The 19,634-nt window shown below is 33.2% G+C and overlaps 1 protein-coding gene across 1 annotated transcript; it reads right to left on the bottom strand.

Annotated features, from left to right (window-relative positions):
* Positions 1-943: 943 nt before the first annotated feature.
* On the bottom strand, positions 944-15,102 carry LOC132727817 (uncharacterized; the record flags this gene model as incomplete). The annotated part of the gene is given in 8 exon segments (XM_060713408.1): positions 944-1,008; positions 8,246-8,355; positions 8,800-8,852; positions 10,579-10,628; positions 12,721-12,792; positions 13,101-13,210; positions 14,492-14,533; positions 14,984-15,102. Coding segments are annotated over 7 exon segments (497 nt in total), but the record flags the coding sequence as incomplete, so codon positions are not given.
* Between the last annotated feature and the right edge of the window lie 4,532 nt (positions 15,103-19,634).

Below are 19,634 nucleotides of genomic sequence, written 5' to 3'. Positions count from 1 at the left end.
TCTGAAAAAAAAGCCCTTTTAATAGCAAAGTTTTAGTTCAGAAAAAATGTCCATAACTCATGAACCACACGATAAAATTTGTTTGAATTGTGCATACAGGTGACATTTAAGGCATATAACTGTCTTATGTTATCAATTTTACAGTTCCTAATAGTGCCCATTAGGGGTGTACTACCTTTAGACAAAAGGAAAGGCGGATGGTCTCAAAAGGCTAAAACTATCGCTGGAAAAAGTGAAGGAACCATAGAATATCTTATTGTTTTGGAAACGACAGACAGACAGACATACAGACAGACAAAGGACAGAATGATAAGAGGACGGACATAGTAAAGAGACTTGCGGGTAGATCTTTTACTATTATATCAAAACTCCATATTTTGACGCCTATTGTGTGGATGTTTACAATGAAATAATTGGAGATTATTTAATTAACATTCCAATGATAATTTAGCAAATTTAGGATGACTTTCCAACAAAGGCAATATTGACTCTGAAGGACGCTTTTTGTCTTCACATCTGTCAACAATTATATGGCCTGTTAGATCATTATCGATCGATAGGGTTTAAAAGAGAGCATTGAAATGAATTGGCAGATAGCATTTATGCTTGTTTAAGAAGGAAGTGGTCATTCCTATGGTATAAAGTGGAACACAATTATCATTATCATTAATATCCTGAATCAGCGTTAAATATTATGAATGCCAGATACTATAGGAAAATACGTTAAATCGGAGAATACACAAACTATTGAATATTTGTTGAAATATATATCTCAGCAAAGAGATTATTTTGAGGTGCATGACACTATATATCGAGATGGATAGGAACGCATTTCGATCGAAAATCAAATGCGTAATAGTATTGAAATGAAATATCTTCAATGATACAAACAATGGATAAATCAATAAGAAAATGGCATAAAGCAGCATAATAACTTACTAGCATATTCAAACAACCGTAGAAAAACACATCTTTTCCCGCAATATCTGACTGTGTAGAATAGCATCCCTGAATTACGAAAGAAAATCGTAAATATATAAGTGGAAATAACAATTGCATTGTTAAAACTTAATATAAAGATTGAATCGGATTGACTAATCGTTTTAATATGAAACACATTTCTACGTTAAATGGCCGATATTCAATGTGAATCATTTTTATTTACATCCATGCGAATTAGTAAAATATGTCAGAATTAAGAGAGGATGATCGCCTGACGTTTGTTTACGTCACGGTAAAATGGTATTTACTTATTTTTCATGATGCATTTCAGTATTTTAACTACATATTAACATGTACCATATTCAAGGCATAAAGTTGCTGATTCAAATGGTACAACATTGTTTATTTTAGTTCTTTAACTTTTCCCATTAGAAGTATACTTGCAGAAATATTTCATGGCAGCAATATTTTGATGAAAACATAGGGTAACACTTCACAATATTTCTGCAAGCCTATTGTGAAAAGAACAAGAGCTTAATCTGCAAATATATTCACATATTGAAAAATATAACGAAAAAAAAAAGAACAAAAAAAAAAAGAACAAAAATCACGTGCAAATCAAAATTCAAACATAAAAATATGTAAAAAGGAAACATTTAAAAGGAAGGATCATTAATTAATATTATTAAATTCAAAATCATATCATTGTCATAAGCTATGTTTTAAACATCATTCAATTCCAGAAATATCCATAAAAACGAACGTGGCGTAAATTAATGTTTAATAGTTTTAGAAAATCTAGAAAAAGGAATTTTCCGGGAGCCATAAACAAAAGGGCCATAAGGGCATTAAAATCGCTCACCTGAATATAAATTCTTTAACAATAAATAAATTAATAATAATAATAATAATAATAAAGAAATAATTGTAAACTTAAACAAAAAGCAAATATAAAATCTAAATCTTAAAAATTGCAGATTAAAATAACTTGTAGCTTTTGCTAAGTGAAAACAACAGTTAGGATAAATCCTGGTTAATACGGAAATATTTTAAATGGCGTTCGTAAGAAACTTTCTGATAGACAGAAGAGTTATGTTATCTGCTATTTGTCGATGTAACTATTTGAAATATATAATTCTCTGTCATTATCGTTTCGAACCATTGGATTTCTGGACAAAAGTTGCTGTATTAATATTTATATGTTTAATGTGAAAACTGATATATACGGGCCCAGTACTGAAAATGCTGACAGGTGGTACGTAAAATACGGACATATTGCTTAATGATATGGAAAATACGGACACTTTTAGATTTTTTTTAGAAAAAAAAAATATGAAACAGACAAAGAACAGATCTGCATATATTCAAAAGATATATAATTTCATTGACAATAGAACATTTCATAGGGCATTACAAAAATTTGTTCAACTATTAAAATATTCCTTTTTCAAATATTAACATTAATTTAGTATTTATTTTCCAATTTATTTCTTCGTACAATTATTACTATTGGCAAAGTAATTCATGTCTGTTAGACTTAAATATGAAATACACAAATATCGATTGAATTAGCACAAAAAGAATCACAGGCTGAAACTTTCATACACTACAAGAGTGTGGTTGTATAATAATATTACAACCTCTTTGGAAGTTTATTTTTGTAGATTATTCCGTTCATAATTCATTCAGAATAAATCTGTACAAAAATTCAGTTATTTTTCAATTTCTTTTTCCAGAGCACAGCCCCTTTTGCCTTTTTATTTTCTTTTCTGCTCCAAAACATCTAAGCTTGAAAGCAGTTTATGGCTTGTCGGCTTAGACTGACACTTTGCTACAAACTCTGAAAGTTTTTCAATTTGTGGTGGCAGGAATAATATCCATGACAAAGCGGCTAGTAAGCCTAAGCGTTAACGGACCTGGAACATTTATGTCTCAAATTTGACCAGTCAAGGTATCAACTCGTTCAAACAAGATACTGTCATAAGAAAACATATCATCTCCATCGATTAATACACTGTGTGTAATAGGCTGTGTGACTTCTTCAAATAATTTATTGATTGGAGACAGCAGACTCAGTTCCATTATGGAGATATTGCCTTTAAGTAAAAGAGGTTCTGGCGGAGGGATAACTGGTACATAGAAAATATTTTCCGAAACTATGAGAGGCTTGAGTGAAATAACAACGTGTTCAACGGACATATTTTCCGATGGGACTAACAATGTCTTCACGTGACAGTTGCTGAAGTTGAAACAGGTCTAGCGACGGGTAAATTAGTAAGCTTACTTGGACAGAAAGCCTGTGTAGGTACGGCGCACCTATTTAGAGGTACCACAGGCTTTTAAACCATTTGGACATTTGTTAATGACCCATCATTTTCCCAATCATGTGAAAATAAACCATTTTCCTGCAAAACGAAGAACATGCACCAGTGTACGCCTTTTTCAACGGTCCAAAAATGTGCGGTCTAAGGGTTGTAAAAATTGGGGTGGTAAACTCAGGAGGATAATATTTTCTTCAATAGCCCGTTCTATTATAGCGAAACCATTATGCAATCCATGACCATCCATCATGAGAATTTTCGGACGGCCACTTCCACTGTGTTTAAGGTGGACTGTGTTAAATTAGTCTTCAGCAATATCATCCGTTATTCATCCATCCTATTGAAATTTTCAGACAAATTTGTAAGGGGCTCTAAGCGTATAAAATCCCAGCAAAGACCGTTTGGTTTTGCCTTTGATGATAAACATGGGAGGCATGCGATCACCTGTACTGTTAACGCAAAAAAAACAAGAATAAAGATAAACACGGTAAAGGCAACGTTCATAGTACGCATCCTCCGACACACCCAAGTAGAGCACCCAGAAGACACCCAACAAAGTACTTTCCACGCACTTTTGGATTTAACATGTGTGCTCTAACAAATGACAATTTCTCGGATTTTCTCAAAACAAGGTGTGAGAATCGGCGCTTCCAACCTTCGAACCATGCTTTTTGGCTTTGAAATCATTATAAACGGACTTGATTTTTAGTCGGTCGCACAGTACACGTGTTCTTCTTAACAGTTGTTACCGGCTAGGGCCAAACTTAAGATAAGCAGCTGCCATGACTTGTGTTCAAGCCATGTTTTCAAGACTTGCGATCACCAATCGTTGACCTCGGCGTTTTTAACTGTTTTGCCACATTTCGTACGTACATCCCGGTTTCAACAGCTCTGGTGGTGTTTTCTGGGGATGTTTTCGCCCTATTCTTTAAAGAATAGAATTTTGGCATCCTGAAAAAAGAATGAAAGCCTGGGATGATGAGGTTATATAATAAAAATGTCAAAGGGCTTACGGATATAATAACGTACCTTGACAGACTGAGATATAAGAGGTTTAGAATTATATGTTTTATTTAAATGTGTTTGATTAACACTTTAAATAATTATCCTTAAAAAAAAAAAAAAAAAAAGACTAAAATGGAATAAATTTTACATCTACAAGAAGTAGCCATTATATATTCAGGATTAGGTGTTAAATTTAGCTTGTGTGCAATGATTATAAAATATTATTACAATTAGAGTAATTAAGAGTAGTAAATTGTTTTAAAATTCGTCAGTTTTATGCATCTCGAGAAAACGTTTTCATTTCTCTTTTAAATTTGAATATGTTAACTGCTTGCCAATCAAGTTGTCATTTAAGAAAACTGTATTAATTATTATGAGAAGGCAATAAAATCACTTCCAATTTAAGACTTCAAAACCAAGGTGACTTATATTTGGTGCACCGCCAACCGGTTTAAAGTCCATGTTTTTGTGTCTTCTGGGTGCCCTGCTTGGGTGTGTGTGTGTGTGGGGGGCTGCGTCCTTGGAACATTGTCTTTACCTTGTTGATCTTTATTCTTGTTCTTTAAACTCCCCAGCTGCTGACCGTTTCAAGCAAGGCGGCGCCCCTCTGCGATCCTCAGGGCCCGTGTTCACTAAGAAAAGATCAGGATCAAGTGATCCTGAATTTACTTTCATTGTTTTAAGTTACTAAAATTAATCGTGTTTTGTTAAAATTAAAAGATAATATTCAAAATGTAAAAAATTGCAAAGACACAAAACTATTTTTGGATAAAATCAACAAATAACAAAACAAATACAAAAATATTCGAATCAAACTAGGGATTAATTTTTGGATCAGGATCAGTATTTGGATCAACTATAAAATGCCCCAACTTGCAAAAATAACAATAAATTTATTCTAAATGTTCATGAACTTGCTATTGCAAGTCCAGTTTTATCAAATTAATATTAGATATTTAATCTATAAAGATAAACAATTAAGAATATTAGAGTTTTTAAATTTGTTCCTGATCTTGATCCTCATCCTTAAATATTTGTGAATACGAGGCCTGGTGTATGTCTATGTTGCTTTATACTGTTTTGGTGACACTTTTGCTTGTGCCCTGTGTTGCTTTATCGTTTACGGTAAGCATCTCCCCCTTTGCCCCTAGTTTTATTTCTTTAATTACCCACCCCCACTTCCCCGGGTCTCCTGTCCCCTTCCCCTGTGCCCTTTGATTATGTGGGCCTTTTATTCAATCATTTATTTGTTTGCTTGTATTCCTTATCAGTTACAAAACTTTTTCCTCTTATTCAATCATCATTGTTTTCTTTAAATTCCTTATAAGTTACATTTTTTTTATAAATGTATTCATCATTTTTGTGATTAGCATGTCCGTGCTCTGCCTTGTGCCCTGTTTTTGTTAGGGGTCCCCCTGGGCTCCTTGCCACTGTTTCTTGTTGCTGGGTCGTGTGGGGGTTGCGTTCGTTTGTTGATCTTGTTTATCATATTTTATTTACCTATACCTTGGATTTGAATGTTCAAAAAATAGCTCGGAAGCGTAGATGTTTTCTGTAAAGAATGGATATGACGTCATGATACCTTTTGACATCATAACTGTTAGACATATTCGAATACGAATATGAAAATAAGCGACATAGTCATTTATAGACAAGGCGATGTGTGTAGCGCTGACGATGATGATATGTATGTTACTCGCTTCAGTATCTATCAAATTGTCCTACATGAGAAGTACTATACAAATTAAAGGTTTCCATGGAAGGCAGTGCCTGCTATAAAATAAATGAAGATAAGATAGTGTTTTCTATGGAAGTCACTCATTGTTATGAAGTTGTACAGTTTTTTTAAGTCAGTGGTTGCTATGAAGACTCTGGTTGCTTTAGGAACTAAGCTAAGCTTTTGCTTTTGTAGATTTAGATTTTAACCATATGCAAATAAGAAAACTTTATATTCTCTGGCATCAATTTTGACATGAGAACTATTATTTGACAACAAATGTAGAGGTCAATTATAGAGGACATTTGGGCATTAGATTTATGATATAAAACATAAAAAATGTGAAACAGGTTTTTAACACAGGGGACCGCCTCCGTGGTCGAGGGGTTAGAGTCGATGACTTTTAATCCAGTTACCTCTCTGGCGTGGGTTTGATCCCCGGGAGATGCTTTGGTAGTTTAGCGCGGAGGAAGGTAGTCTAGTACTGGTGTAACTCTCCAGGAACGATGGTAAGGAAACTACCCGCCTATATGACTGCAATACTGTTGGGAAAAGGCGTAAAATGAAACAAACAAACAAACAAACAATTTTAACACAGGAATAATAACTGCAGTTTAAACCCTTTCACTGACATAGGGACGGCTTAAGCCGTTCCTGTTATTTTCGGCGTATTTGCCATATGGACGGCTTTAGCCGTTTCTATAATAATAATAGTAATAATAATAAATTAATTATAATAATAATAAAATAATATTTAATATAAAGAAAATTATACCATCGACAATAATTATTATTATACTAACAGATTTGGAAACATATATAATTATTATAATACTTATAACAAATAATAATAATTACATTAATTAATAATATAGTAATTTCTTAGAAAATCTTCTGGCACAATAAAACAATAACCCTCTGGCAGCGAAAGGGTTAAATTTACAGAAGAAACACAATAAAATTATAAAATAATTACAACTTACAGAAAGCTTGGGCTTATCACCAAATGATGTTTCGTGCATTCACCATAGTAAATTGTAGTATTTACAACAGTAGCAATTTGCTTGTTAATACACTGTTATATCATGGAAGTTAAAGTGCCACAGTACTTACTTTTAGATATTCTTGCAATATTTGCAATATATACGATTATGATATGGAAGACTGATAAATTTATTCTTAATCAAATAAATGTTTTCTTCATATCTTAAATAATCATAAATTAAAACATGATAATTATAAAATCTTTTTTTATTTTCCTCGTATAAATGCAAAACTTTACATTATTTTACTAAAGGGAGATAGTTAAGCCAGAATGGAAGACACTTTAATGCCTATATGTATATATATAATGAATAGCCCTAAAGCAGATCCCAGTGCTTTTATTTGAACGAACTTGAAAGACACCCACTTAAACACGTTTCATTCTAAATATTTAAATTCTAGCCTTTTTGGTTTTCTACAAAGAGGTTATTTTCTTTTACAATATATACCAATTAAGGAAAGTAAAAGACCACCTGGGGCGGGGCTAATTTTGACCCTAGGACATACTTGGAAGATATTCACTAGAAGATGTTTCATGCCAAATATCTAAGCTCTAGTGCATTTAGATTTTCACAAGAAGATTTTTCAAGTTTTTACTATATACATATAAGGAAAGTCAATGACCCCTTGGGCCAGGGCAAATTTTACTCTAGGGCTTTTAAAAAAACTTGGTAGACGTTGACTAGAAGATGTTCATGCCTGCCAACATGCCAAATATCTAAGCTCTAGCTTTTCTTTTTTATACAAGAAGGTTGTTTATTCTTTCGGTTGCCGTGTCAACTAGAATGTAGCCTGTAATAGAACTCTGTGAATAAATTTTAAAGGAACATTTCCTGCTTAGTTTTAATAATATTGTCCTATTTGTATAGGAGGCGTTGTTCTTTTAAATGTTTGACGCCATTTTGTGAAGGACGCACAGCGCACTATGCACTTCGAACGACGCACGACGGATGCAGAAGATCACAAAAGCTCATCCTTGAGCACTTTATCCGCAAGTGAGCTACACATATGAAAATTACTGACTCGGTTTTAGTGAATCTGTTTTTGTGAGAGACAATGGTGACTAGAAGAATATTTCTTACACCTCTAGCCCCGATTGAAGCTCATTTAAGTTATTAACACTTAAAGAATTGGAAAGTATAAATAATATTTACATACTAAAAATAAAAGAAATTAAACTTTGTTATTCATATGTATCAACAGAATCTATACGTACCTCATTTACGTTACATGTATCGAGTGTTACACAGGAGTCTGAATCTTTTACTTCGGATTGTTCCGAAGACCTATGATCACAGCTGTAGCACTGGGTATTGTTTAACGTGTCTGAAAAATTGAAATCTTTAAATTGAACGGTTGAAATAACTTATTTAAAAGTATTATCTTTTGTTGTTTGAAAATAAAAAATCCTTTCGTCAAATGAACGTTATGCTTTTCTTAGTTTTACTTGATAATACAATGAAGAAATTCGGCCAAAATTAAGATTTAAAAAATAAACCAGGCTAACCTATTACAATTCGCCACACGGTAGATCTAGAACGGATGCAAATGGATTCACCATTAGGAGAGAATATTTATGTACATGTTTGTGAGCGGTAAAATGGAGTTCAGCGACATATTGTCTTGAGCCCAAAATGCAAACATGGGGACACGAATTCCATCAAAATTAAAGCCAAAGACGAAAATAAAGATAATGTATATGTCGAAAGCAAATTAAGTGAATCATAGACAAATTAGATGGGATAATTTGGAAGACGTGTTAAAACGTACCATCTTTGATTCCACATAACCGTTTATTACAGTCTTCTCCAAATGCACAGCACCTACAAAGCAGTTGATAAAATAATGTAATTATGTTACACGGTTAAAACGGTGATTACAATATACTATTGTAAAATAGTTACATTTTCATGTGCAGTTATATTTTACCAAAAAATGTTGTCGTTTCTTTATTTTGATTAATATATTAATAAAATATTTGTTGAATTCTAACTGTTGACATTTTCAATATTATGTTAGGAATTCTTTTTTAAAGTTCTGAAATGAAGAAATATGTATATTTTCAATTAGCCAGGCCGCTGGCATGTTTATAGTAATTTACTTATCTAACACATTGACAACATTTGTTTTATCAACAATTTTGTCAAGGGTATTAATTTGATGTTTAATTATCTTATTATCTATTTGACTTAAAGGAAGGAATAAACAGTCAGCTGGCTTTTGACAGCAAGCGTAGCATTAGTCTTATTTGAATCTTTTAAACTGGTGGAATCGATGATTTCTGAATTATGCTATTAACGGCAATTTCTGGTGTCGTTAAATGCTGGTCCTTTCTTTGTACAGTCAGATGTGTTAAGACTCCTGGGGCCGTATTCATAAAGAATCTTAAGTAAAAAAAACTCCCCTTAACTCAAAGTTTTCCCTTAAAATCATACATTTTTCCCTTAATTTATAAGGAAAATCTTAAGATTCTTTATGAATACGGCCCCTGAACTATATACGCGCACTTTAACTAAATGAACGAAAAATGAATAATAATTTTTTGAGCTAAAATACATTTTGTTTCAATAATGTTTGTTGTTTATGGTATATACCGTTCAACACGAAATGTAATATATTTCAAGGCATCAAGTCACATTTGATGGTGTTTTTTTTCATAATCCTAAGGACAGTTCTCGAACGTTTCGAAAAACAAACCCCATAGAATGCATGGATTTGTACGCATGATCCGGCAAAAATAGGCTACTAAATGTTTTCGTGCATTCACCATTCATCTTTCGGATATATACACATGTATGAAATTAAATATATTTGTGTCATAATGTTCTTTATTTCTATTATTCTTTTTTTAACCTTTTCCCTTATATAAGCGTGTTTCGACGGCTTTTACCCCCCTTTTTTGAGGCCTCAAACAGTGACAAAATGCCCTATTAAGGCCCCAAACACTGTCTTTTGTTTGAGAAATGTTGTTTAAAAAAGTGACCATTTTTTCGGCGCCGTCCCCCATCCAAATATTACATCAGGGGGTTGCCAGAAGGGGGATGTGCCCCCTTCTGTTTGGGGGGTTTGAAGGGGGGCGGAGTCCCCCTCCTCGCCAAGAAAATTTTGGACTTGTGAGAGGCTTAAAATGACCCCAGGTCGATCATAAGGTAACGTGTAACCAACGCTGAAAAGCCTTTGACTCTATCTCATTCCCTTGAGAAGTTGCAGCACTTTGAAATAAATTTTGATGGAAAAAATCGAGGCAAAAAAGTGATTTTTGGCAATTTTGAGATGTCCCCTCGTTGCCATGGTAACAGGAAATTTAAGACTGAGCATGTCGTTACAAAGGCAATGGTCCAGTCAACATTTGTGCCAAGTTTGATTAGTATTGAAGCATTTTTCATAGTTTCATAGCAGTTTGAACTTGTAACAGGACGTTTTTAAGTGAAAATGGCCATTTTTCACAATATGCTCATGGGGGAAAGGGTTAATTCACTTACACAATTTTTTGAACTGCATGCATCAGACAAGTTGCTTTATACATTTTAATGTAATTTCAAATATTACCTTGAACACGCTAACAGGTTACTACGTTTCCCTCCACTAACGTCACACACCTGTTTATATATAAAATTTCATAATAAAGTTGACTTATTAAGAAATATGTGTTAATGTGTTAAAGGAATGAATGTCCTTAGTCCTGAAAAGAATCAATCTAATAGACACAAGAGGGCCATAATGGCCCTGAAGTCGCTCACCTGTATATAGGCCCCCGGAGCGGGGCCAGTTTAAACCCCAGGGCTTTTATTTGAACAAACTTGGTAGACACCCATTAGAAGATATTTCATGCTTAACATCTAAGGTCTAGCTGGTCAAGCTTTTTTCTTTACACATATAGTTAAAAACAATGAAACACCTGGGGCAGGGCCAGTTTTGACCCAAGGGCTTTTATTTGAACAATCTTTGTAGACACTTACTAGAAAATGTTTCATGCTCAATATCTTAACTCTAGCTATTCGGGTTTTTCAAAGAAGACTTTTAAGTTTTTGCTATACACATATAAGGAAAATCAATGTCAGCCGGGCGGGGCCAATTTTAACCCCAGGGCTTTTATTTGAACAAACTTGGTAGACACCGATTAGAAGATGTTTCATGCTAAATATCTTAGCTCTAGCTTTTTGGGTTCTTTAAAATAATTTTTTTTAAGTTTTTACTATATGCATATAGGGAAAATCAATGACCCCCTGGGGCGGGGCCAATTTTGACCCCAGGGCGTTTATTTGAACAAACTTGGTAGACATCCATTAGAACATGTTTCATGCCAAATATCTAAGCTCTAGCTCTTTGGGTTTTTTAAAAGAAGATTTTTTAAGTTTTTACTATATGCATATGGGGAAAATCAATGACCCCCTGGGGTGGGGCCAATTTTGACCCCAGGGCTTTTATTTGAACAATCTTGGTAGACACCGATTAGAAGATGTTTCATGCTTAATATCTTAGCTCTAGCTCTTTGGGTTCTTTAAAAGAAGATTTTTTAAAGTTTTTACTATATGCATATAGGGAAAATCAATGACCCCCTGGGGTGGGGCCAATTTTGACCCAGGGCTTTTATTTGAACAATCTTGGTAGAAACTCACTAGAAGATGTTTCATGCCATATTTCTAAGCTCTAGCTCTTTGGGTTTTTTAGAAGAAGATGTTTAAAGTTTTTTCTTTTGTTTGCCATGGCAACCAGAGTTCTGCATGGAATGGAATTCTTTGAACAACTTTGTTAAGGCTTCACACAAGGAACATCCCTGTGAAGTTTCATTATGATCTGCCTTATGGTTTCAGAGGAGATGTCGTTTGAAAAGTGTGAACGGACAACGTACGACGGACGACAGACGACGGACGAGAGTGATCCTAATAGCTCACCCTGAGCATATGCTTAGGTGAGCTAAAAATAATATCATGAAGGGAATGTACAAATGTACAGCTACATTGTGGGTCTTTATTTTCCGAAAGAAAAAGTGTGTGTGTGTGTGTGTGTGTGTGTGTATTTGTGTTCCTGAGTGCGTGTGTGCATGTGCATGTGACTATTCAATGTTATATCTATTGATACAATGAAATCATTGTATATGCATATAAAAGCTCGGTGCAAAATGACAAAGTAATTATGTTTCACATGCAACTGTTTTGGCTGACGCTTGTTAGCGTCTGATCATAGCTTATAGCAGCATTTACGGCAGATCACGCCGTTTACTTTTGTGTCCAATGCATCTTTATGGAAAAAAATACATACGCATTCGCAATTATTTTCCAAGACATTCAAACGTAATTGCATGCTTAAATAATTTATTGACATCAAGATAAAATATAGCCCATTAGCTAACTGTAAATTTAATAATTGAAAAAAAAACCCTTTCCCGAAAGCAACAGAAACAACATGGTTTTGTAAATTTGAGTTTTTCTAAAATGTATGACTTGTACAGACAAAATCCGACAAATCATTGATTAATTAAGACAGAAGTCATTAATGGACCATACTTGTAAAGTCTGTTTTATATTGTATGTAATAACTGTATATCCAGTATCGCAGAATGCGCAAGAAAAAGTAACGCGCATCTAAACATAGACGGTGCCATAGAGGTATGTAAAACACACTGACATGCAGCTCAGCTGTATATTGATTTTATGAAATCAAATTAGAAAACAAGAATGAAAAACGTACACTCTTAGCTCTGCAGCCGCCGTTATATACAACTGTAAGTTGATCTGTTATGATTTCATCCATGAAACATTTCTGTAAAATGCAACATATTTTGACATTGACATTTATTTAAATTGTATAGTGTTATTGTCTGAATACTTTGGAAAAATAATCAATGTATAGTAACAAGTGTAGAATTCGAAAATTATTCATAGTCGATATATTCATATTTTTGTAAATGATAAAGAACAGAATATGTTACCCTTGGCAATGCTAAATAATACTGGAAATGTTGCACATTTATTTATAAATTTTATCACATTATAGTAGATTGGTAATTTTTTTCTAGATAATCTTAACATTAATATTTCACAATGTATTATGAGAGTACGTTACCTTACCTCGAGTGTGGCGTCACAAGTAACAAGACTGTTACAATCAGCCAATGTTCGCGCTTGGTTACACAACCGACACTTAATGGTGCTTAATGGTGACACAAGAGTAGCAAACCCTGAAAAAAATATGATATTCGTCCTTAAAAAAACAAAAAAAACCGATTGATGCCACAAACAAGATTATCCATTTTCTGTTATATATGGTGGCTGGTTTATGTCATGACGTATCTTCGCTCCGTTGGACGAAAGGCGAAAACACGAGATGACTAAAATGTGTTTACTTTGCCTTATTGTCGTGTCTACGTCTGGCACCCCGCGGAGAGAAAGTACGACAGAATGCTAACATTGTCGTTTTTTTATTGACTGCAGCTCAAGGAACCGAAAGGCAAAATCACGAACATACGGCAACTTCACCATGTTATTGTACTTTCATGTTTTCGCCTGGCGTTCACCGGAACGAATGTTTGACAATGTAGACACCTTGTCTTATTTTTGTGTGTTCGTCTGGTACCCTGTGGAGCAAAAGTACGTAATGATACGGGTCAGCCACCATATTTATTATACCCCCACCACAAAAGGTGTGTGTGTGGGGGGGGGTGGCTATAATGGATTCGTTTTTGTCGCGTCCGTCGGTCCGTCCGTTCGTCTCCATTATCGTGTCCGCTCTATAAATCCTATACTAATTGAAGGAATAATTTCTTTTTATGTATATGTATTTGTGCCACTAAAGTTATTCCGTTAAACACCTTTTAAAGTCGTCTTCTGTCAAGGAAATGATGGGGGTATGAATCGCATTCAGCGATAGTTCTAGTTGATTTTATTGATTGTATTTGCTTTAAATATAGAACAATGCATTAATTAAGTTGATTAATTGTTTAATAATGTTTAAGCTCATTATTGTTGCAATATGGAAGAAAGAGTAAGTCTTATATACGAGAGATGATCAAGAAAGACCAGGAACTAAGCTATAAATTCAATACAAAATTATCAAAGTGACCTGTTACGTTGGTGAAAGTACGACAGTACGACGGTGACCGATGAGAGTAACAGAACGATGGTTACAGTGCGACAGTATAATAGACTGTCAATATCAAACTGTCGTTCTTCGCCATTGTACTGTCGTTATTTCAAGATCGTATGTCGCGCTTCGCCATCGCACTGTCATCATCGAACTGTAATGCTTCATGCTGGCCCTAACAGAACACCGTAGAATAAGGAGATTCTTGTGTCGTGTTTCTTTTGTCATATTATGTTTCTGAAGAGACTTTTCGAAATTTTCCAGACTCCTTAATGATGACGCTTTCAAATAAATAAATGTTCCTTGAGACTTAATTCCGAATTATAAACAAAAATCCGTAATTCTGGATCATCCATCGTACATGTAATTTATTACTTACCCATAAAAATGAAGGACGCAAGAAGAAAACGTATCATTTTTTCTGTAAAAAATCGAAAAGAACAAAAGTGAATAAAATCCGAATCATACCTTCGTGGTCAAGTCCTACGCATCATTAAAAATATTCTGCAATATATTAGACTGCACTGTTAGACATACATTTAAAACATGTCCATTACATGGACATATTGTAGTTATGAATTTACAACAGTTGTTTTAATTTCATTAATGACTGCAAAAACGTCTTCCTAATATCTCAATTTTTCATAAAAACCGCGACTTGTCTTTCACAGGTTTTTCTACAGTAAAATGTCTAAAACGCATGAAAATATTGTAAAGTGCATTCAAATCCACGTAACATTATATGCAATGTTTCCACTTGTGCTGCCATACATGGTTGGATTTTGGTATTCCTAATTGTAGGTCTTTTATCAATTAATTTCAAATTTTCCCTTCAATTGCTAATACAATATTGATCTATTAAAAATCTCACCGTTTCGCACTGCCACGTATTTTCCAAAAGAATGATTTAAATGGTTTAAATGTCAGTTAGATAAGAATAGTAAGATAAGACCTCTAACTTGATATAATTATGTTACTTGTAGTCACGAGTCTTTACAACTAAATGATATTTGCAAAGCACTTTTAAATAATTGAGCGAGCGATAAGCTATGCAAAGTTAGTCCTCTATTTTATAAGCGTTTTGCCGTTTTTCTCTTTTTTTAACTAAGACGAATATTAAAAAAGCCAATGCTATCGACATGACAATAGATCTCGATTTTTTGTTTTGAACAATAAGGTTAAACCCGTTATTGAAGAACGATTTTAAATTGCCAAGTGGGAAAATTGTTTACATACATCATTTCAAATATTATAAACAATAATCAATTAAATGTAGATTTGTAGAGTGCTATTATTTTAGTTTAAACATACTTATTCCCGAAAGTATACATAATGTACATATAAATTTATAACAAACAAAACACTTTTACACAATGGAAAAGGATGCGAATGAAAGACAAGTCTTATAGAATTCTTCTCCTTTGGCGAACTATATGGTTTGTCTTAAATAAGTTTATAGTTAGTATATACTAGTCAAGGGAATAAGTATTAATTATACACACATATTACATTTATAAATAAACTGATATAGAATAGATTAACTACAAGTAGATGGCTAATATTAAGAATATATATCAAAGAAGAAAACAAAATAGTGGAAAAGAGAAGAAAGAGGGTCAGAGAGGATTATAGTCTCAATAAGAATGGATCTAAGTAAATCTTTTCGTTTTTTCTATATAATTTTGTACATTTGTAAATATAATAACGTTGTCCTGGTATGTAAGAGATGGGTCACCATAGAGAAGTTTATGAAGGTTTATGCTGAAGTCTTGCAAGTTAATGAGGAGTGTTCTGCGGACGGCATCATATGCACAACACTCGAAAAAGAAATGTTGGGTAGTTTCAATTTACCCACTATTACACAAAGGGGTAAGAGAAATGTTTTTCAAAAACAGGTGGTGATTTAATGCGCTACAGTTCGTTCGAAGCCGAGTGTGAAGGATCTGCAGTTTACTACTACCTGTATTAAAGTATTTTGATGTATATTTTCTGTCCTTGTTTAAGAAAGTTTTAAATGAAGATATTGTAGGGCTGTTTCGTATTATAACAGGCAAGTTGTTCCAATCACGAATAACTGATGGCAAGAAAGAATTGTGGTACAGAGTAGTGCTTGATGTAATTCCTCTGATATCTTCAGAGTTTCGTAATCTGTACCGGGATAGGTCTGGATTTGGTATTAATGATGAGAGATAATCTGGAGTTTTGTTCGACTGCATATTGTAAAACATAATTAGTTTGTGTTTATATCTTCTTTCGGATAACGATTCCCAAGCAGAGTTTCTAGTGAGATAAGCTTGATTGCACCAGTTGCAATGCGTGCACATTCATTCTGAATCTTATCAAGCTGTTCGAGTTCATATTGGGTACAATTACACCAAATTACATCACCGTATTCCAAAATAGGTCTAATGAATGCTATATAGATAATTTCCAAAGATTTACGATCCAGAGAGTATTTCAGTTTACGCATTATATTAACCCTTTTCCAAACTTTATCAGTTATGTATTCAATATGTTTGTGCCATGTGCAGTCAGGAGAAAGAAAGATCTGGAATTATTTGTTGGTTAAACATATGCAATAAAGGATGATGCTGACGATTTCGCTTTCTGGTTACAAGTAGGGATTCCGATTTTGAAGGATTGAAGGTGACTAACCACCTTTCTGCCCATAAAGAGATTTTTTGGATGTCAGACTGAAGAAGTGTGGCTGCTGTGTTAGGATGTTCAACAATAACATAAAGACTGGTATCATCAGCAAAGAGGTTTATTAAAGATTCAATTTCATTAACAATATCATTTATAAAGATAAAAAATAATAGGGGACCAAGTATAGAGCCTTGAGGGACTCCTGCTTTGACAAAAGCCCATGATGAGTAGGCACCAGGTAGTATGATCCTTTGTTTTCTATCAGTAAGGTAACTATTAAACCAAGATAACAAAGATCCAGTTATACATGCGTGCTTTAGTTTCGAAAGGAGGCCTTTATGCCAAACCTTGTCAAACCTTGTTATTATTTTGGAATGTCATAAGGTACTGTATGATTACAAACGTATAAAATAGCTATGGAATTTATACTGTAAATATTAATAATATATTTGAAATGTATACCTCAATGGTATGGTGTAGCGATTAAATGATTTATTTTATTCATAATACATACAAGCAGGTTGTTTTATGAGTATTGCCAATACCAGTGGATTTTACAGGGTAATAATTGACAGGGCAAGCACACACAAATTTTCAATAAATATTACAAATTTTGAAAAAAAAAGAATATTCATGTTTGTGTTGAATATTTACTGTATTACATTTTTTTATTTTTACCAAGGAAGTTGTTTTGTCACGCACACTGATAAAGATTGTTGACAGTGAAAGATATTACGAGTACTAACATGCAACTAAGCTATTGGATGTACTTAGGTATTAACTTTCTTAATCTACGACTTGTTCATCAATTGTTTAGAAAGTTGACCCGAAGACAGTTGAAGATATCTTAAGTTCTGTTTCCATTGACCGCATTGTATTGTATTGTCATATTTTATATTTAGTGAAGATAAATTTAAATGCAGACATTTGCTATGTATTGTTCTGATACTGAGTTTTCAAAGGAATGAAACAATGAGTTAGTTTACTGGATATATTGTTAAAGCATTTATTGTCAACTAAGCTTACATTTATAACATAGATACAATTTTCATGTTCATAACTTAATTGCGTGTTTCATTGTGTTTCGTTTTCTATGTTTATCAAATGCTTAATGCTGTAATTAAATGTAGAACTGATGTTTAGTGTGTTTAATTGTTTATGTTTTTATTTCCTTATTATAATATAACGCATTGATGAAGTGTTGAATAAACTTTCGATATAATGGCTTAATTATAATTTATGGTCTTTCTTGATCATCTCTCGTATATTAAACCAACTCTTTCTTCCATATTGCAACAATAATAATGAGCTTAAACATAATTTAACAGTTTATTCATCTTAATTAAATGCATTGTTCAGAAACAAAAGCAAAAAAAAAAAAAAAAAAAAAAAATATGGTTATTCAGTTTAACATTTTTTCTGCATGATACCTTTTAGTTAGTTTAAACAAAATGTCGAACTTTAAAATGCTAAAATTTTAGAGTCAGTGTACCCGGTTCCGCACTGGACCCGGTCCCGCACACTTTCCCATTTTTCATTTTCTCTTAAAAAAATCAAATGAATTTACTCAGTTTTCATTTGTGTTTCACTGAACTGGCATGTTTTCAAGAGGATATGACATAATCTGGGATCTTGCACCCCAGTCTCTCCCTAGACAGTGCAGACGAAAATGTAAATACATGTACATGGCTGTGTAGTTCACACATAAAAACAACTTATTCACCAATTAAACCATGCTAATTTCTATTTTAATGTTAAGATCATTATAAAATATATATTTGAAAAGAAATGCATGTTTTTGTTATGGCAAATTTGCTGTTAGTTATGAAATATATGCACATGAATTAACTTCTCCTAACTACCAAACGTCAAGTCATTTCACCTAATGATTCTTTTGTTTAAAATGATACCAAACTCTTAATCGAACAAATCATAACTAAACTGATGAAAAAAACTTCAATAATAATGTTTTATGTCTGTCTTTACTACCTAGAAGTGGTAAAAAGTATATTTCAATTGCTGTTACATGTTTCCTGTGTGCTACTATGCTTGGAAATAAATGTTTGTATACTGTAGTAAGAATGTGCATTAAATTTATTTGAAGTCCTGAAAATTTGCAAAAAATATAACTTATCTCGACTTACAGATGTTAAATAATTTATAAAACATGTTTAAGATGTTAAATAATTTATAAAACATGTTTAAGATGTAAAATAACCTTTCAGTATAAAAATTGTCTTGTGTGCGGAACCGAGTCCACTATTTAACATATTTGGCCCATTCCTGTTGCTTAAAATCAAGTGCGCCTAGAAGTATGACCTACTTAAGATAGAAACGTTTCGGTAATCAGTTTTTATGGGCAAAGGATGTAATTTTCCAAATAATTTCTATTATAAGAAGAATTTTTAACTATAAGATAATTTTCTTATTTTTACTTAAAAAAGTGTACGACTCCGGGTACACTGACTCTAGAGACATTAATATTAAAATTACACCAACTCATCTCCCTGACTAAGCGGCTCTAATCTATTTTTTTTATATAAAAAAGACTGTTTCGGCGATGATGGATTTTGCTGCATAAAAGTCATCTATCGTGATTACTGATACTTATTACTACGGGTAGCTTAGGATATATTGCATATATATGATCCGTGCTAACAATGTTCATGCAAAGTTGCATCCATCTAACTTTATTGACACACTGTTACAGGTCAAAATGCGATTTTACTGCGACAAAATTGCACTATTAATAGAGTAATTCACAAAAAAGAATTTAATTTCATTTGCTTATGATGCATGTGAAGAATAATGTGAGACGGTTCAATCGACAGACCGACCGACAGTTCATTTCTGTCTACAACGGCAACATTTTCTCT

This window comes from Ruditapes philippinarum, unplaced genomic scaffold (assembly GCF_026571515.1).
Source record: "Ruditapes philippinarum isolate M1 unplaced genomic scaffold, ASM2657151v2 ctg7734_1_1_1_1, whole genome shotgun sequence".
NCBI lineage: Eukaryota > Metazoa > Mollusca > Bivalvia > Venerida > Veneridae > Ruditapes > Ruditapes philippinarum.
The sequence above is the reverse complement of the archived record's forward strand: the minus strand, read 5'-3'. Positions and strand labels throughout refer to the sequence as shown.